The sequence below is a fragment of the Glycine max genome, chromosome 11 (assembly GCF_000004515.6).
Source record: "Glycine max cultivar Williams 82 chromosome 11, Glycine_max_v4.0, whole genome shotgun sequence".
Taxonomy (NCBI): Eukaryota; Viridiplantae; Streptophyta; class Magnoliopsida; order Fabales; family Fabaceae; genus Glycine; species Glycine max.
In genome coordinates, this window is record NC_038247.2 from 4,396,251 (window position 1) to 4,417,323 (window position 21,073).

General features: G+C 33.1%; 2 protein-coding genes across 5 annotated transcripts; one reads left to right on the forward strand and one right to left on the reverse strand.

Annotated features, from left to right (window-relative positions):
• The first annotated feature begins 6,809 nt into the window (after positions 1-6,809).
• On the forward strand, positions 6,810-10,547 carry LOC100816778 (LOB domain-containing protein 36). Its single transcript, XM_003538774.5, has 4 exons — positions 6,810-7,054; positions 7,668-7,681; positions 7,819-8,862; positions 10,234-10,547. Exon 3 carries the CDS (start codon positions 7,876-7,878, stop codon positions 8,800-8,802), a length of 927 nt encoding a protein of 308 aa, XP_003538822.1. The 5' UTR covers positions 6,810-7,054; positions 7,668-7,681; positions 7,819-7,875; the 3' UTR covers positions 8,803-8,862; positions 10,234-10,547.
• Positions 10,548-13,989: 3,442 nt separating this feature from the next.
• On the reverse strand, positions 13,990-20,980 carry LOC100782046 (protein misato homolog 1). 4 transcript variants are annotated; one of them, XM_041006601.1, is made up of 11 exons: positions 20,563-20,979; positions 20,412-20,492; positions 19,933-20,034; positions 19,500-19,545; positions 18,660-18,735; positions 17,768-18,131; positions 17,150-17,399; positions 16,596-16,838; positions 16,403-16,522; positions 14,889-15,377; positions 13,990-14,155 (listed from the first exon to the last, which is right to left on the reverse strand). In XM_041006601.1, exons 2-10 carry the CDS (start codon positions 20,481-20,483, stop codon positions 14,932-14,934), a joined length of 1,719 nt encoding a protein of 572 aa, XP_040862535.1. In that variant the 5' UTR covers positions 20,484-20,492; positions 20,563-20,979; the 3' UTR covers positions 13,990-14,155; positions 14,889-14,931. The 4 variants fall into 4 exon arrangements, with proteins under 4 accessions (XP_040862535.1, XP_014619342.1, XP_014619343.1 ...); XM_014763856.3 differs by lacking the exon at positions 13,990-14,155 and adding an exon at positions 14,613-14,742; XM_014763857.3 differs by lacking the exon at positions 13,990-14,155 and having other exon boundaries at positions 14,613-15,377; positions 19,947-20,034; positions 20,563-20,980.
• Positions 20,981-21,073: the final 93 nt, after the last annotated feature.

Genomic DNA, 21,073 nt, shown 5'->3' on the forward strand with positions numbered 1-21,073 from the left:
TATAACTATATTCTCTATCTTTTTCATTCATTTTGATCTTCCCATGATCTTAATTCTTATCAAGTGTCATAATTTGGTCGCATTTACGGTGTAATTTTTTAACCACATTTTTGATAAAGAAATCAATTAAATATGTAAAGTGATAACTCCTAACTGTACAAAAGTTAAACTTTAAATGAAAGAAATAATTAATCATTAAAGAACAAAAGTATTTTACCGTACATTATTTAAAACCTAAAAAATTTATATAAAATAGACCATAAGTAAAAAAAAATGATTGATGCAGATTTAATTTTACTCGCACTCAAAATATTTAAACCCATAATATACCCCTAATTAACAGTAAAAACAGTTCCATATTTTGATATGATAGCTGAGTCTTGAGTCTTGAGTGTTGAGTGAAACTCCCAAAAGAAAGTTAAAAAATAGGCATGAAATGCCCATTTTTGAATTGGATATATAAACTTCAATGTGTCTGTATGTAATTAATAATAATAATAAATAAATAAAAAGTAGGCATGAATTTAAGGTAGTAACAAAGTAACACTTGAATTGTATGTTAGAGTAATTACATTGATTGAGGTTGGCGATTATTGTGGGGTGGATAAAACATAATTAATGGGGTTCTGAAAGAGAAAAGGAAAGAGAGGGGGAACAGAGAAGGACGAAAGGAAAAGATGAAAAGACAATGATCCGAAGTGAGTATGAACCAAAGAAACAAAAAATGTACCTGAGAGAGAGAGAGAGAGAGAGAGAGAGAGAGAGAGAGAGAGAGAGAATACATTAATGAGAAGAGTCCCTCTGTACGCAATTGCTCACCAACACACTGAGTCACTGCATCACTCTGGTCTGCTCATCCTGCTCCTGCAGTCACTGTGACTTACCACCATCATTCTCCCACCCTTTTGCCCCCTGCCCTGCAGGGATCTTTCTTCTTCTTCTTCTTTTTTTTTTTCTTTTCACCTATCGCTCTTTCCTTTCTATATTTCTTTATTACCTCACAAAACATATAATTAAGCAACATCACCATGGCCTTATCCCCCGTTCAAAATGTATGATTACTTCGATCTTTGTTGCTGTATCCCTAATAAGTATTAACAATCAAGAACACATGTTGTGTCGGTTCTTCTATCCCTTTTTCTTAAACAATATTATACATTGTGTTACCTTTTGTTCGTTGATACCTTCGTTTACAATGTGTTTAGACTTTAGATAACACACCACAGTCAATTTTATTCATACAATATATAGAACTAACATATCATTAGTTTGACTGAAATTTAACTTAGAATTATTAAATAAAATCTCTAATTCAAATGAAAAAAAAATGTAATTCTAATTGAGAGAAAAAATCCACTCAATAAAGTCGATAATTATTTTAAACCAGTAACATAATAAAAAAGTAATTAACATATAAAAAAATTAAAACAAAATGGATTTTATTTTGTAGCTTTTAACAAAATATCATGATACTTAAATATTTTTGTTATTAAATAAAATTTCGTATTAGTCCTGCAACCAAAGAGTATTCCTAGATTATTTTGTAAGAAGAATTATAAATCTCCTTGTTTCATTAATATTATTTCTAATTTTTTAGTACATTATTTTTTTATTTACTATATTAATATTTTATACACTGCTATATCTCGATCTACAATAAACATATAATTGAAAATTAATATTAAATGATATTTAAAATTTTAAATAACTGAAAAAGTCAAACAACTTTTTCTTTAAAGTGATATAAGCATTAAATTTATAATACAACAAAGATATTCGAAAGGTCTCCTTAAAAACCAATAAAGACATCCGAAAAAATCTACCTAACTATATAAACATTCATCAAATTTGTTAAATATGCGATGTAGGACTCTCAACAGAAATAGACAGAAATGAGATAAAATGAATAAATAATTATATCAAACAAGCGGAAATTCACCTATTGATCGAAACCTTATGATACAAGTATTGAAAAAACGACCAGTTGATCACAATTCACAGGATTAGGAAGTGTTATGTATTCCGATTTACGAGGGAAAGCTGAAAAAAAGTAATGTTGGTTTTCAAATTATAGGGATGGCATTGTCATTTTCTTTACGCGTGAATTTCTATGCATAATCATAAATTGCGTTACTATTGCATTTGCACTCAATATAAGCGTTAAAACAATGAACTTTGATATCATATTCATGTTCATATTCGCAGTAGTATACTGCATTACATGGGTAGGTGCAAGAAGGGGTATTATAAAGTAACTTGCACGTGGCATGATATCAGCATTATATGGGATCTCGCCGGCCCTGACGTATAACCAGATCGAAGATTGAAACTTCAAGCCTGGGAAAGCTAAAGAGAAAATAAAGGCTCCTTTCTCACCAAGTTAACATAACTTAGTAATATAATAATATAATACTTCTATCATATTCATTAAAAAATTAGTAATTAGTTTTTTTTCCAAAGGCATTCGTGAAAAAACATTTAATACCTTTACAAGTGTACACAAGTTAATTTTGAGACAAGTTGGACTAAATCCATTACTTAAACTAATTAAAATATTTTAGTTTTAGCTGGGTTGAATTTGCACATCTTTCTATTCAATCCAAAATAAACAAACTCCATCAATGATGTGTCGATTTGCAATAGAGTTATCAGGTCCAAAAGATTAAAAATCCTTTTATTTTAAAAAATATGAATAATAATTAAATAAATAAATACAATAAATATACAACTAATAATTTAAAAAATCAAAAAATGTCGCAACAATGGCTAGGGTAATAGGTTCATGGGTTTAAAAATAAAAACTTGTTATCCAAATTCTTTTATCATAGTGATTTTCTTCAAATGTGTGCAATTAATATTCTTTATGTGTACGTTATCTTAAACAATGAATAGTTTGAAGTTTGAACTAGTGGTGGTGTACGAAACAAAATGTAATTTAAGTAATGCAAGTTGCATACAAATAGACACGGAACGCAAGCTTACATGGTGCTGAAGTGCAATTTATTGCATTATATTAGCTTACCCATAATTTTCTTATAATATAATTAGAAATGTACCATTTGTACGTCTATAAACATGTGTTATATATATATAGCAAGAGTGTAAGGTGAGAAGAGTTATAAAACTATACATGGATCATTTTAGTTAATCTTAGTTTTAATAATTAATTTTAATTGTACATTTAAAATTTATTCCTCCCACGTGATACGCTTCGTGTGTGTATAAAACACACGACTTTTTAAAACACCACTACATTTTGTACATACGAAGGTTAATTTGGTGCACATGTCACTTGAAATGATTATTTTTTGGTTTTTAAATAAACAATTCACAAACTCAAAGGAATGATGCAATAGTATAAAATATAACTAGATTTATATATGGGAAAATATTCTATTATTGAGATAATCTGTATTTTTTCAGTATGTAAAATTTCTTTACTTCTATTAGGAGTAAAATTAATTTTTGACTCAATATATTGAAAAACATTCATAATTTCTATTCCAGAAAAAATAACGAGCAAATACCAAGTAGTTTGTCTTTGATAGAATAATGTGGAGGGCAAAGTTGAAAAGATAGTCAATCAACATCTTTCATTTTTCAGGTACCACAAGTGAAATTAATTTTTGATTCCGTGCATTGAAAACATTTGTAGTTTGTGAAAAAAAAAAAGGAACAAATACCAAATAGTTTGTCTTTGATAGAATAATGTTGTGGATAAAGTTGAAAAGATAGTCAATCAATATCTCTCATTTTATTTTTGTATTTTGTAATTTAGGAATGTTAGTGTCATTCTCTTTTACACTCTCTTCATGATTAACTATAAATTATTGAAAATCATAAATTTTGGTGAATTTCATTTCTAAATTAAGAGAGAAAATCATTAGATAACAAGTTTAGTTCAACCAAATTAATGATTTACAATAAATTGTATCTAATTATAGATATAATGTCAGCAAGAGAATGTAAGAAAAAGTGTTGCTTACATTCCTTTTTTCAATGTTTCATGCTTATTGAGATTTTTCTTTTTATAAACTCGCCTATTTTATTCCTTTTATAGGTTTAACCCTTTATATATAATTTAATGTTCAATATTTATTCTTTTCAAACTTAAATAAAAAAATCATATAATTATTGAGTAACGTAAATCAATTCTCATACATACATAATTAGAGGAATCTAATTGTTCAATTGATTAAATAGAATGTGTGAATTAGCAATTTATTTAAAACCTTCTACCTGTCTTTGATACGGATAAATAAAAACACATAATACAAATTACAATTAAAATTATAAGCTACACGTCTACACATCTATAATTAAAATTGCACTCAAGAATATTGCTGGTGATTCGACCAAAAGTTTGCGAATTACTATTGTACGTACATTTGAAAAAAAAAAAGTTACTCCCTCTTTGTTGCAGATATAAACAATAATAGTTTCTTATTTTTTTTATCTTATTATTTTAAATATAAGTAAATTTTAATTATTATGTCTTATTTAATAACATGTTTTTCAAAATATTTTTATTTAACGAGGTCAAAGACTTTTTTATATTTGATATTAAGATTTAATAAAAGATAATTTTAAAAAATATTAAACATAATTTAATAGAGTTAATTAATTTTTTTAATAAATGTGAAATATGTCTTTTTTTTTTCTTTTACTTATAATTGAGAGAGGATGGAGTACGAGTTATTGAGATTAATTAGTGTCCGTTGGACCACGAAATTAAAAGCTGGATCATTGGCACGGCATTTGAACAATCAATTAAAGTTTGAGAATAAAATGGAGCATGGGTTGTGTTATATAAACCTAACAACATTTATATTACACTCACACACATGGGCACATGGCCGTAGTAGTACGTGAAATTTTTTTACTTGGAAGTGGCAATAAAGCAAATATAATTTGGAGTACAGAATATGATATTTAATATGCTGAATACTTATATTAAAGTGGTATTAAATTGAAGCTGATGCCCTAATTGCACTGTAATGTTTGGGGATGGTGAGAGTTGAAAAGGAAAAGGAAAAAACCTGAGCAGTGACGGCTGAGTTGGGAGGGGAATGCGTTCGAACAGAACAGTTATTTGCGGGGGAGGAAGCTTAAGGTTTAGTCACTTCAGGAAAGTGAATGAATGAGTGAAAATACCAAAAGCTGGTAACAGGTCAATCAAAACGACTGTGCAGCATGTGCGCAGTAGTCAAGAACGGGGGTGGAAGAGAGGAATGGAGAATAGCCACTGTTCTTTTTGGGTACGGATCCAATTTGACCGGGAATAGCAGGTCACACTCAAACCCCCCTTACCCCCCTCGTTCCTCGTGCAAGGAAGGGTTTCAATTTGAGATTACAGAAATGTCCCTGTGCGTTGCGTGGTGGAGAGAGGATACGGGAGCGAGCGGTGACAATAGGGTTGACGCGCACGGTACACGGACGTGTGCTGCAGTCTGCAGTTCATAAAGAAAGAAAATACAATCATCATTGCGTTTCGCAGCAAAAGCCTGATCTTCAACTTAACTATCAAACTTTCCCCCTCCCCCCACTCTTTGTTTTACTATATTTTTCACTTTTTTTACATTGTCCGGGACCTTAGGATTCAAATGCTTCTTTATTTCTTTCTCACCCAATGCCAGTACTACTATAGTTCACCATTTACACACTTGGCCACAATAGAAATTATTTTTTAATAAGGGTGACTCAATTACAAACACTTGATAGGCTTGTGAAAACAACTTTCACATAACACAACTTAAAAAGAGTTTAGCTTGCAACCAGTGACCGACATTTCTTTAATATGTATGTTCACTTGAAGTCTTCATAATGTTAAAACGTCAAAATGAAATATAAAAATTAAGTGGTGCTATTTGGTATGAGAAAAATGCACCAAGTCATGACATGGATCGGCATTCTTCCTTTTAACTAAATTTTAATCGAAAAATTGAAAAATTCTAAAATAAGAATTGAGGGGAAACAAAGCTTTGTGCAACTTTAAAACACTTGTTTTCATACTTAATTATTATCTGAAGAAGAGAAGGTTCTACAAAACAATATGTATATAGATCTACTAGTATCGGGGTCCTTGGTTCTTAGAGTAATTAATTGTCCTATCACAATGTCTATAAGATATTGAGTTTGAGTCCGATTGATATCTATGCCTGAGGAGAATAAAAAAATATAGATTAACTAGTCAATTCCACGTTCTAAACTAAATTAGAAAAAAGCGCCGAGATGGAGCTGGGAAGAAACTGTTATAGTAGTACTAAATATAAACCATAAGACAACAGCTATATATATCAGTAATCTTATTTTCAAACTGATATGCATTGAGTTTGTCAAATTTGGGAACTACAAATTCAATGCCTATGCTAGTACACCACTGTCATTTAAGATTTATGACACACATGCATGACGATTAATTGTCGCAAAAATTGAACAATGAACACCACAACAGATCTAGGTAAGGTTATATGAAAGTCTTGAATACGATCAACATCACAAAAAGCTACAAATCATTTGCTCGTAGAACTATATTATCTCATCAAGAATTTGATGACGATATGTTAGCGGAAGGCAGAAAAATCCTAGTAAAAAATATGCGTTTTGTTTATTGTGAGTTGGTCTCTCAGTGATATTAACAAATATTAAATGTGGAAGTCTAAATTTGTTAAAGATAAGATATATAATAAATAAATAATGAAGTATTGCTAAAAAAGAGAAGGCAGTTAAGAAAATAATGATAGTGACTGTAAATAACAATGATAGTAAAAGACATATATAGGGTAGGACGAAATAGGATTTATTAAGATAGATTTATGAAGAAGGGAAGGGTAGCTGGTCTTGAAAGCTCTTGCGCTTGTGGCAGTAGTGCTCAAGAAACTAGAAAGAAAACAAACAAACAAACAAACAAACAAAACCCTCCCTCTCTATATATCATTCCCCTCTCTTCTCTTTCGTTTCGTCTTCGTTGTTTCTCTCTCTCATTTCTCAGCCATCACAGCCTCGTCTCAATTTCTATCTTCCTTTGCGCCGCTCCATCTAATCACAGATCGCAGTAAGTTCTCTCTCTCTCTCTCTCTTGTTATATATTCACCGTTTTTGTTTCCAAAATCACACAAATTTCGATTATGAGCCACTGATGGATCTCATCTCATCCCCTCTTTTCTCCGGCAAAACCCTTCGGCGTGTCTTTCGTGTCTTTAAACTTCACCACCACGCAAACAACGCCATATCCAGATCTACTGGTGCAACTTTTCATTCTTCTTTTTTTTTTCAAAGAAAACTGCTGAGGTTTTCGTCTTTCAAGATTTCGACGTTCTTCTTCTTGTTGCGCCAATGCTATTGATTTTCGCTTCAGATTATTTTCTCCTTCCTGGATTGAATCGTTTTCGTGTCGGTTAATTTCTTGAGGGAAAAAAATAAAGAAAGAGGAAGGATTAGGAGACGCTTTTAATGACCTTGATTAGTTTAATAATATCACGTTTGAAATCTGTTTTTAAAATCTGCGATCACAAATCGGAACATGAAGCTTCGTTGAATAATAACCCATTTTGTTTTTCTCAATGATTCCTCAATTTCCATGCCTTCTATTTTTTTTTTTTTACAGCTATTACGATTTAATTATTATTGTTATCATTGTTGACTCTCTCTCTTGTTTGTTTGTGTAGAAAATCAAAATCAGGTACTGCAGGGTTGTGAAAGCTAGATACTAATTAGATCGCTGATTCGAAGAAAGAGAAACAAACCATAGTACTAGTACTCTTTTTTATTAGAGATTTCATCTAATATAATATGGTTTCACGATTTAATTAATCGCAGAAGCTGCCTTGGTGTGTGAGGGACGAGAGAAAGAGAAAAGGAGAGAGATCGGAAAAGATGTCATCATCATCGAATTCGCCGTGCGCGGCGTGCAAGTTTCTGAGGCGAAAGTGCACACAGGAGTGCGTGTTCGCGCCGTACTTTCCGCCGGACAATCCTCAGAGGTTCGCTTACGTACACAAGGTTTTCGGCGCCAGCAACGTGGCGAAGCTGCTCAACGAGCTCAGTGCGGCGCAGCGAGACGACGCCGTTAAGTCCCTCGCGTACGAGGCCGAGGCTCGTCTCCGGGACCCCGTCTACGGCTGCGTGGGCCTCATCTCCGTCCTCCAGCACAAGCTCCGGCAGATCCAGGTCGAACTCAGCAATGCAAAGAAAGAACTCGCAAATTATATTGGTCCCCAAGCACTACAAGGAATTCCCGCTCCCATGCTCCAACAACACCCTAACAACCCTTTTCCCGGTGCCATGTATGGGAACATGCCGACTGCGACGGCCTCCGTTCACGGCGGGCAGTTGGTGATTCGCGACGCGCAGCCGGTGCCTCACCACCACCACCATCACCAGCAGCAGATCTTGGAGGCGCAACAGTTGGCTGCTGCTGTGGCGGCGAGGGAACAGCAAGAGATGTTCAGAAGTTATGAACACCAACAGCAGCAGGAGTTTCTACGGTTCAGTGGTGGTGGGTTCGATATGGGTTCGGCTTCTTCTGCTGGTGGGTTCAGCCAGGTGTCCCCAGCTGCTGGTTCTGCTGATCAGTTGTCTCCTTCTTTGGCTTTGGGATCATTCGATAACGCTTACCACATGCAACAGCAACCACAGCAAGGGGAACCTCACCACCATCATCATCCTCATCACATTCCTCTTGCGGCTCAGCTACTTCTCCCTCCGCAGCAGAAGCAACAAACCCATCATGAGTCACAACTTCCCCTTCACCGGCAACATTCTGAGAGCGAGGAGTGTAGGAGTGTTGGTCCATCTTGTTGATTTTCCAATTTTGCAGCTCTGCGCCTTTTGTGTTTTTGAGTCCAACAATTTTCACCCTAGGTATGTTTTTCTTTTCTTCTCTTCTATTTTTGGTTTCTTTTAGCTCCCTTCTTCTGCTGTTAATTTATTATGGCTCTTGATGTAGGTCCGTTCACGTGGGGTTTTTTTTTAATAACTTTGGTGAACTGATATGTGTTTATGAATGATGATTATTTCTATGCTTTTCTGTGTGGGATTGTAATTATTAGCTAGCTTTTTCATTACGAGGGCAATCTAGTTAGGTAGCAGGAGAAAGCGAATATCAGTCCTCGAGGTAGGAAACAGAGGGTCGGTTAGGGGAATGGTCTTTTCAAAGTGAGAGGCGTGTGATCTGGTTCATCAATTATGAGAGAACTCAGAACAGTAAGCAAATGTTAAGTCTAGACAAGTAGGGGAAGGATGAGAAAGATAGTGATAGACGTGAAATCTGATGCAAAATGAGGGGAGAGACATAAGAGGAAAATAAATAAAGTAGATGAAAGATGAAAGAATGAAGTTATAAATATAATTATTCAGGTCAAAGCTATTTGCTTTAACACTTTTTTTGTATTATATGCTTTATTTTTAATTATAAAAAATATTCTTGTTATGATTTTTTTTTTAAATGTATGAAATAATAAAATGATTATATTTTTATACAAACTTTTGAAAATAAAATATATTTTCCTCAACCAACCAACACCTTCAATTTGTCGTTCCACGGTGGTCGGGTCAAAACATTATGCTGAATAACAAAATAAAGTTTGCATATCTAGGTTGGAAATGTTCCAAAAAGCCTATGTTGTGCTCTGAAGCTATAAGGTATCTGTGGGGGTGTTACTGGAATTTGGCAATCTCTCAATCCAAGTCCTTGGCATTTGCAATCAGAATGGCTATTCTAGCATTTTGTTTGCATTAGCCTCCTTGTGATTGCTGATTTTTACCTAATGAAAGAGATTACAAGCTAATCTTCTGAAAGGTAATTTGTGGAAGCCGACATGCCAGCTGAAAATTAAGTTGGTATTTAATACAAGATACATCCTATTTCCCGGCAATAGGTTTGGTCTGCTTTTCTGGCATCCTTAAATAGTAATCACAACACACTCGCGTTTTATATCTTGAGTGCTTCAATAATAAGAATGAAAAACAGTTTATCTTGATTTGCCATAATTGCTTTTGAGCAAATGGATTATATTAGAGATCACATTAATGTTTATGTGCCATGCACTGATTTAAAAGATTTTCAAACATGCATGTAAATAGTTGTTGCATCACTATTTGACTATAATTATATTGCATAGTCTTCAGCGACTATTGTAAATTGTAATCCCTCAAATAGAATTTGCAGGGCATCAAATAACATTTTATACACTAGACATCTCTAAATAATTCTTTTCTGGCCCTCTTCTTCAGTTCTTACCTGCCGGATACAAACGGATAACAAAGAGAGAGAGAGAGACAGAGGGGTCAATGAAGCGCACGTGCGAGAGCTAGATTCATTAATCCGCTTCGGTTTGCTTGGCTTTGAAAGGAGACAACCAAGCTAGCTAGAGACAATTGCAAAAGTAAGATCTTCACCGATCTTGAAGATCTGCTGTTCCTTTTTGTTTCCTCTTAAACAAAATTAAAAGCAGTAGCTACATTTTACCTATTTTCTTTTCGTCAAAAACTAAATTGTAAATCAGAATTCAGAATGCTTTTAAAACCCTTAAATCTGTCGTGTTTGTCAATTCATCCGTGTTTAGATTAGTATATGTGATTTACATTTGATCAAAATTTTACATCACGGTACACCAATATAGCAACTAATTTTTTCTTTGTGATTTACTTCAAAGCTGGATAAAAATCCAAATACGCTATTATTGTCGTTTCGGTGTGGAAGAAAGATTTGTAACACACTAGCTATGCCATACGTTTGAGTAAAATTTGCCTATTTTGCATTATGCAATGCGTTTCATGATATATTTATCGAGTTCATTCTCTAACAAATAATGTATTGGAAAAAATATATATAACTGTTTGTTTGATGTCTGGAATTCATCATGTAATTAGAATTTAAAAAATAAAATCATTCCATTAATTAATTATAAATTGTATATTTAAAATTATAATTTCATAACGATTTTCTAGAATTATAAATAATTAAGTTTTACCATTTCTAATTCGTAACCAACCTTAAAAATTGTTAATTTTACATCTAAGAATTAACAGTAGAGCTGAACATTAGTTTGGATAGGCATTAATATAAAAACGGATTGAGTTTGGTAAAAAAAAAAAAAAACAGACTTAATAAGCTTTGAATTCATCCAACCTAGCTCATTTTTTTATCGGTTTTCTCTAAATTTCTTAAATTTTTTTACTTTTAAAAGAATGTTTAGAAACTTTACATCTTTATGTCACTGACCGGTCCGATTTTAACTATTCCAAATTTCACTGTATTATAATTTTCAGAAGATTCTGCATGCAAAATAACTATTTTCAGAATTAGATTAGCGAGTGTTATTCTAAGCTCTTCCCATTGAGCAGTTGCTTGTATTATCTATGGGTTTTAATTTATCTTTTTTATCATAAATTAACGTGTGTGTATCTCAATAATATTTCATTATATTTAAAACTCAAACCTAGAAGCGATCGAGAGTATTTACTGCCGTCACCATTACATTATATAAACGACATGTGCGGCAAATTATTCTGTATAAGTTCATCAACCGACTCGTAAATTAGCAATAAAAATATTGTACATAAAGACTGATAGTGGCATAAAATGTCACGTTAGAGAATAATAAACAACACCCTAACACGTAACTTTCTTAAGGTTTTGCAGAAGTATTCAGCTCCCACAAGAAATATGCTTAGACGCTATAAATAATTACCAGTACTGTCTTCACACTGGAATATATATGTAGAGTTCTGGTGCAGGATTCGAATTTTGTAAGTATTGTAAAATCCACATTTCTAATTTCATTTCGTCATGGCAATCTTTTGCTGCATCTTCGACGGTTTCGGGAAACATTTTATTATTATTATTATTGCTCATAAATAGATCATAAAGTAAAAAATGGCACATATAATGATATAAACGCTTCAAAGAAATACAGCTTCACGGCATGCGCAACATTAATGGAGTGATTAGTACACAACCGACAATTTTCGCGATGAAAGTTTTCGTGGTAAGTTGACCAAACAAAGATTATAGATTTTTGTTCTTCTTTTCACAAAGATTGCATGAAGTCAATTAATAAGTGTCTTCTTGTCCAATATAATAGTCCACTTATATTGTTCATACTGTGTTGCAATATGTTAAGTATCACTCAACGTACCGTGGGTTGCTGCTCACCGATTTCGTTAATTGACTTTGATGCGGCATGCGCTTGGGGCCCAAAAAATACAAGAGTGATATTGTTTGTACATCAAAGTATTACAATAAATTCTAAACAAGGGAGAAAGATAGGAATAGAAGAAAGAAAAGTGGGTGACAAGATAAATGATGATGTAATGGAGAAAAAAGGTGAACTTATAGAATCTTTTATGAAAACCGATTGTATGAATACACGGAAACGATACATATAAATGCTACTTAATTGAATTTTTTTGAAGTGTGTGATTGTTATAATGTTAGTTTGTGTTTTAACACATTAGTTAGTTGAGAGAAAAAACTTTTCTTAAAAAAGTTTTATAAAAATTGAAAATAGAAAAGAAAATATTTGATACTGGTTTTATAAAATAAATACGACTCTAGGCTTGAATATAAAGAGTGAGAAAACTATTTCATGCTAATTAAGAATTCAGATAAATTGATTTAGTTTTCTTAATCTCATTAAAAAATGAATTTCATCCCCTAGACTATCCTTCATGTGAATTGATGAAAGACTGCAATTTTAGAAGAGTTTTTTCAAACATGAATACTCTTTCTGCATTTTGAAAGTCATGTAGTAGATCACGGAAAATCAAAGGAGTTATTGGAATTAAATTTTGAATACAAGAATATACTTTTAATATAATTTCATTAAATATGATGAAATTAGCTAAAATTTATTATATTTAAACGGTTTATTTAAGATTATTATTTAAAAAGGTTTAATAAAAAAATCCACTAAACAGTATAACACTTAATGTTACTAATACATTTCCCCCATAATTTTGATAAAAAAAAAAAACAAGTTCTTTATTTTTTAACTCCTTAATGATTTCCCTTGGAACAAGGTTTAGAGTAGCGTATGTTAATAAAAGTAATAAAAATAGCATTATAAAGCAGTGGATACCCTACTGCATAAGCATTTCATAGCATTGTTCTTTTCAATTTTCATTTCACCAAACTGTTATTGTACTGAAATTACAATGAAATATTATCATGCTTTTGTTTGGCCAAGAGAAACGCAAATCGAATGACGGGAATAAATTTATTAATGGTAAATAGTAAGTGATGAACTACACCATTAAACCCAAATCATATACTATATATTGTTGTAAAATCTGAACACGGTGACGTCGTGTTGACTTATGAGGTTCTGCCAGGGGAATTCTGATGTCAACAAATTGGGGAGAATGGCATAATAGGATAAAGGAAACAATAGTGGGGGATCTTATGTTTCCGGATTGATGTATTGTCTTATTCTATAGTCAAAGGGATGAATTTGATTGAAGAGTGAAAAATATAAGAATGATAAAATTCCTTATGATAACAATAACATAACACTAACATGTACGTTGACAGTGTAGCCCCACAACCTCAAGGGTCATAGACTCATATCCTATGCATCAAGAATAGCCTTGGTGTTGGGAATCTTCGGCAGGTTCGAGTGATAAGTACTACATATTATTATTATTATTATTATTATTATTATATATATATATATATATATATATATATATATATATATAACAGCTTACACGTTTACACAACACAAGGTGGATCGATCAAAGTTGTCAAAAGCATTTTTCGTGGGGTCTCATGATCTGACACCGATATTATTTTTAGCTCCTTATATATATATTTATACATTATTCATCCTTGAAGTACTAGACTATAAGTTTGGAAGGAGAGGAGAACAAACCAACAAAAAAGAAAACGAACACTACTTTTCCACTTTGTGTTACAAATAGCTTGGCCTAGAGAAATTACGTTATCTCAATCAATCTCAATATTATACATGATCATATTTTAAATAATAAAAAAAATGCGTCCCATAGAAATTGGTTAAAATTACATAATCTCAAACTATACAATAAGTTCTAAAATAAAAGACATAAAACATCGTGTGAAGGCTGATAACTCCTCGAAATGCAGAAGATAGCCTCTAGGTCTAGTGTATTGTTCATTTTAAATAAGCTCCCCCTGCCAGCATAAAGATGAGGGCTTAAATAAACAGAACTGAAATCAACACTCACGTAAATATTAGGCTAATACTTTTTACACCATTATTTGTTATTCACACTGTTGATTTTTTTAGTTTTTTTTCCTTTTCTATACCCCGCATCAGCCGAAAATAATTTTTATTTTCACGTTCAAGAAATAAGGTTTTCTTTAATGCGTCAAGAAATAAAAACTTTACACCTATTTTTTCCCGTTACATTTTTAAAGTGGATTTAATTCAATTTAAATTTGGAGATAGAAAACCATTGTGCATCATAATAATTAAAACTAAACGTTTTGTGATGCAAAACCAGGTCAAAGACCAAAAAACAACACTAACGACTAACTCTAGATTCTAGAAAACTTGAGTATCAGCAATCTAGGGTAAATAATGTCTTGGTAAAAAGTAAGGCATGAGTCGCAACCAGATTGGAAGAAGTAGAAAGCCACCGCACGAATCAACTTCAATAACTACATGATGAATATTCAAACCACGGGCAAGCACCCAAGTTACCAAGAATGAGAAGAAACAAAACCACAGATGTCATTTTTTATACCACTTCTTATACCTGTAAAGAAAAAATCAACTATGTGGCTTCGAGGAATTTACCAACAAAAAGCATGAAACCCATACAATGCCAAAAGACATGAACAGCCAGCGCACCACAGTGCAAATTTCAAATTTGTTACAAGTAGTAACCTTACAAATTTTTACCTGGCTTCATTTTTATTTTTTTGGGAAGAACAACGCATATATTCTAATCTGAATCTGATGACAAATGAGGAGAATGTAATGCCGCAACCATTTTAGACAACACCTCTTCCATTTCCACCAATTCTTCCTGGCCAAAGCCCCAAGTCCTAAGTAACTCTGCCCCCGCTGCTCGTCGTTGGATTCCATACTGGTGAAGATTTCGCAGCTTACTCTCCAAGAATGGTAACACAATACTGCTAGATCGTAATCTGGCAGCCATGGGAATGGAATGGATGACAAGGGATCCTTTTGGTGAAGAATTAGTAATTTGACCACTCATTAATTCACCGTGCTGGCCAACATTGTTCCCAAAGATTGATGGAAAAGGCAAGGGGATTGGCAAGGGACTAAGAGCAACAGATAGATGGCAGAACATTGGCCTTGTATCGGCACATAGAAAAGCAGCATCAACGGTATCCTTTACCTGACCAACTGAAGCGCGATGACCTTCTATAGAACCAAAACAGCGAACGGTTAAGACTTGAGACAAAAACAATCATGCAAAGGAGTGAACTTAGGAAAGAAACAGAATAGAAAAATAGGCTAAATAAGGAAAACAAATCATGTTGATAAGCAACATACCTTTCTTAAATTATTTCATCCCACTAACCTACCTAAACTAACCAATGGTTGAGTACCTAAGAAACACATTTTTTTAACTTCAAAATATAAGTGAGCTTATCTGTCTAATTAAATACAAGTATTGATGAATCTATGTCGATTTAACTTAAGAGAGTTCCATAACAAAAAAAAAAATAGTGGATTCATAAAAGAGCAAAAACCGAGGACCAAATATCACTTGTTATACTATGCTATAATGCTACAACATAAAACTATATAGTAATTTATCACTTGGTTCATTCAGAATTAATAGAGAGATATAATCAATGGTATTATCAAACATTTCATGATAGAAATTTGGTAGTTGTCTTCATTTCAAACCTCTATTAACATATTTGAGTTCTTTTGCATCCACGAAACATGTATTTGTATATATTTTTATTTTATCTTTAGGACAGACATGTTGCTTTGCTGCCTCCAATAATTCAATAACTAATAAAAGATAGATACCCCAAAATCTGTTGTTTTCATGATAAGTCTTACACAATGGTGAAGTTGAAATTTAGAAAATATACTATACACTAAATTAAACCAATATGCTTATTAGATATGGACCAAAAACATTGAAGTGGAGAGACTGTTTGATTAAGTTTAGAAGACTAAGACAAGCACAACGTAAAGGGCAACCAGGTGCTAGAAGACTCCCAGAATGGCACGGTCGAGGGAATGGACCCATTATGGATCAATTATACGCAGCCTTATCTTGCATTTGCAAGAAGCTGACTCAACGAATCAAACCTGTGACCTCCTAGTCACACATGGCAACAATTCTAACTTTGAGACAAGGCTCCCCTTAAAGACAAGCAAAACATACATGAAAAAAATAGTAATCGCTAAATCTCTGTAGCCAATACCTGATGCAAGAGCTCCATGGACAGTCATGTGTTCAATAGCCTGCATGTCTTCAACATCCTCTGCTATTTGTGGGGTCAACGGCTGCAAAATCTCTAACAGAGACAATTCATTCTGTACCCCTGAATTTCAAGAGAAAGACCAATCAAATACATCTCTTATCAAGATTTACCCAAAAGAATTATTCACATTTACCAGTTAAAGCTGGTGCTGGCATGGCAACATCCAGAACTGACACCATATTCTGCCTTCCTTGTCCTGATAGCATTTGTACGACTCCGTGAACATCTACAGCACCAGAAACAGAACAAGCATCTGAAGTAGGCCCAACTGGAACCATTCGAAAAGGTAGACTAATGGAGTGCAGTGCTGCAGCATAAACTGCACTTGAGTGGTAATGCTTCGCATCTTCAATGTGGAGGAATCTGGAAGCTTTACCTATGAAATTACATGAAAAAAGAAACTTACAATGACATCAAAAGAAATTTTAGTAAAATTGAATAAGAGTATTGGAATCTATAATTTGTACATCTGCCGGCCAACACAAATACATTTAACATCAGTAAGGGAAATTGTATCAATATTACAATAAAGTACAACACAATTCAATGCCATCAATGATATCCAGCCATTTAAATTAGTAAAGTAGCAGCATGTCAAACACCAATACTTGCTGCCTATTATCAAAGGAAGGGTATTGACTATTGTGTTGTCTAAGATAATAAATTGTATGTGATGAAGATCGTTACTTTTACTTAAGGAGGGCAGACCAACAGGCACAATAAGTTTACAGAAGGATGATAATCTTGAAAATGATACAGCATCATGAAGATCCTCTAAGACTGTATGCTTCCTGCTCTGAAGATTTGTGCGTGAACCAGAACCTTGGACAGCATACAGTAAGACAGGAATGTTTGTATATTCATCTACAATATTCTCTAAAAATTCAGCAGCCACAGCAGAGAAACCTCCAGAGTCATCAACAACAAATTGAAATCCCTGTCAAAATTGCCAAAATTTAAAGATTGTACAGGGCACATCAAACGAAAATTAAATTTCTTTTAGAATTTAATGGACAAAGGCCCTATGTTTGAAGTTACAGATATAATAACATCAATCTGAAAATAACACACCAAAGTTTACAAAGTTGCACAAGAAAACGGCAAGATATCTAGTCTTAAAAGTAACATTGTGAATTGCAAAATTATGTTAGTTAAGCATTTTAGAGAATCAAGATTACTGTACTTCTGGCATAGAGTTTATATTTACTGAACTAAATTACTCATGTCAAGGCATATGCAATGCATTTTCATATATAAAAAGGACCATACAAAAAATCATTAATTTCTTCCACAAACAATCGTTACCTGTATATGGTCACACTCTTCAACAAAAAATCGAAGCCTGTCACTAATTTCTTCCCCTTGCGCAGCCCAAGCAAAGGAGTCCCTTCCAATTCCATAATTGTCAAATTCCTCAACATCTGCCCAAACTCCATTTAATTCATATAGACTCCGGGGGTGATAATGTACTTTTGAGTAGTCTGTCCAAAACTGTACACCATTTTCTAGGCATTCAGTTATATCCTTATCCTCATACTCACTTTGAGAACCATTATTTGAACCACGGATCTCATTTATCATATTCAAGTTTTCCTCTTCTTCATAAAGACTTTGTAAGAACAAATTTCTTTTATAAGGTTCAGAGGCTTGGGTGGAAACTCCACCCGTCCTGCACATTGGTGTATGGGCATTCAGTCCGTTTCAACATAAATTTAAACCATGAGACAATGACAGATATAACCGATGAAGTAGGTTCCATGCCCAATAAAAAGAGGCAGGCAAAACAATTTCAAATTTTGAATACCCTAAAAGGCTTAAAGTTGACGCTCAACAAAAAAAATAGAAGATACATGCAAACAGAACATTAGAATGTTTGCAAGTTAAATATTTGAGGAAATTTACCGTTTTAAATATTTATGCATACTTTTAAATCTGAGTTTTCTTGTATGTTTCTGAGTAGCAAAGAACTGCCCTCTCTCTTACAGTTTTCAGGTATTTCATATGTCAACTATTCAAAACTGACCTTATATGATATCTCCATATTGCTAATATTTACAAAAGAAAAGCAATGAATCCACTAAAAAACTAGTAACTCAAAGAATATTCACACAGCAGAAATCAGCATTCCCAATATCATCCATTTCAGAGAGAACCTTCTTCAACCATGATTATGAAAGTATAGACTAAAAGCTCTCACCAGGTGACAACATCTAGTGTTGTGGAAGCAACCTCCGTATACAATGTACCACGTGAACTCATAGATCCAAGGGATCCTGAAAAGTTTGAAAAATCCCACAAATAGATTACAAGTAGGATGGGTACAAATTGTGCTTGCACCAAAAGAAAAATAAAGGGATAAGAAATTATATAATTAATCTAAGGCTGAAAAAAGTTTAAATTGAAACATTCTAACATAATGAGATCAAAAGAAGACAATATTTAACATGGAATAAATGGAAGTAGCAAGGATCTTGAAACAAAAATTGAAGTCCAAGAAGGAAACACCACATAAACAAGATATTGTGTTTTCTTCAGCTCTTTAAGGGCAAAAAGGAAAGGCTATAATGTTGCATAAAAAGTTTTAATATGTGGGAATCACATCGAAACTGAACATCTAGAATTGACCTCGATGAAAAATCAACAATCTTGAATATCTACTGTCTACAACCAACATATGCTGTTATATATGGTGTACAATTTTCCTATCAACTTGATATGCTGTCCTGATTTCCATGTCCAAAAATAAAAGACTGGTTGACTAGTAGTATCATAAAATTTAAACAATTACTAATGAACCTTTACATTATATGCTCACTAAACAGGTACTACTACATATTAGTAATTAACTAATTATTTTTAATCAGTATTCTTTTTTCAGAATTCAGTTGAATGTAAGAATAACCATGAATCCTTTGCTGCCACATAGCAGCATCAACTCAAAGAACAGTGATGGAAGCAAATAGATCCTATACAAAATCCAAAAAGGAACAAAACTGATATTTTTCTTCAATAATTTAAATACTTAAAAATTAAATACCTCTTAAGTTTATTGAAAGTAGGCGAGGAGTATATGAAGGGATACCCTGCACATATTTAACCAAAAATGGTGTAAGCATAACAATAATATCTAATCCTTCTAATCTACTGAAGTACAGATTTCAATCATTTGTTCCTATTTTCCCTTGCCACCACCAAAAACATGCCAACTAGACAATAAGAGTATCAGTTAATAGTAACACAAACAAATTAAACCATACTTTACTCTTTGAACTGGTGCAACAGGTAATGTGGAAATGGCACATGAACTGAAGACACTAGATAGCAGTATACCAACCAGAAAAGTCCAAACACAACCTCTCATTCTATCTTCCATGACATACTTCTAGTTCTAGTTACAATGTTAAATACAAGATATTTATTTTTATTTTTTTTAAAAAAAAGAATTATAGTTCAACTGCAGAAAATTGCACCTGCTGTGTCTCACCAGTACGATAAAGCACATCCATGTTAAGATCCTGATTCTTGAAGAAAGAATCAGCAAAGGGATCCTCAGCCAACCCAAGCAACTCATCCTTACAGATTGAACACAAATTAAACGTTACATTACATGATTAAACAATAAACATGCTCAATTAACAGTACTATCAGTTATAGACAAGCAACTTCAACAGGGGAAAAAAAGGAAACAAGGTTTAGCTCAATTCGAAATAAACAAACTAGAGTAAACAGTGCATGCAGTGATAGTATAAAGAAATATTACACTTTCATCTGATTACAAATTGTCTGTATATGATAAGTTTGTTGATTTTTATAACAACTACTTTAAAAGACATATAGCAACTCTACATTGACAACGCATAAAAAATAAACTCAATAAACAAAGCAAAATGTGTAGAAGAAGATCAATATTTGATATTTAATTAAAAGGAACAAAAATAGGCAGGGAAACCTGAAAGTTCCAGAAGTGAGAACCAACGAAGTTGGCGAAATCACCAACTTGGACAGTCACAATCTCTTTCATTTTCGCTTCCTGTCAGTCACAGAATCGCATGAGTTAATTGCTTCAAACTCAAAGCAGTTTAGTAAAGTCAGAAACGTACCTAAGGTTTCGTTTTTGGCGCCAAAGGGTAACTTCTGGTGTTTGGGTGATGCTAAATATTTTCAGTTTTTAATTTAAGCCACTGAACTGAAATATGAAAATGGTTACTCTCCACCGCGGACGGCGGAAGAATTCGATTTTCCCTTTCCGTCTCGGCTCGGATATCCAAACGGGTCATTTTTATGGATGGGTTCTAACCGGGTGAGAAGGCCCAACTCATCAGTAAACACTGGGATTTTTTATTCTTCTAACCCCTTTTCTAAGTTCACCCTAACTTTTTAATGAATTTCTTTTACCAAAATATTCTCTACGCAAACCTGTTTTTATTTGAGTAAATTACAGCAACATTTCTTGACATTTGGTATAATTACGAAAACACTTATTCCGTGTGTTTTTAATCATTACATTCATCTCCCTTATAGAGAATGTTAGTGTAAGATTTGAGAAAAATATTGAGAAGATGTAGTGTAATGTTTTCAAATGTGTTAGTGTAATAATGTTTTCAAACTTTA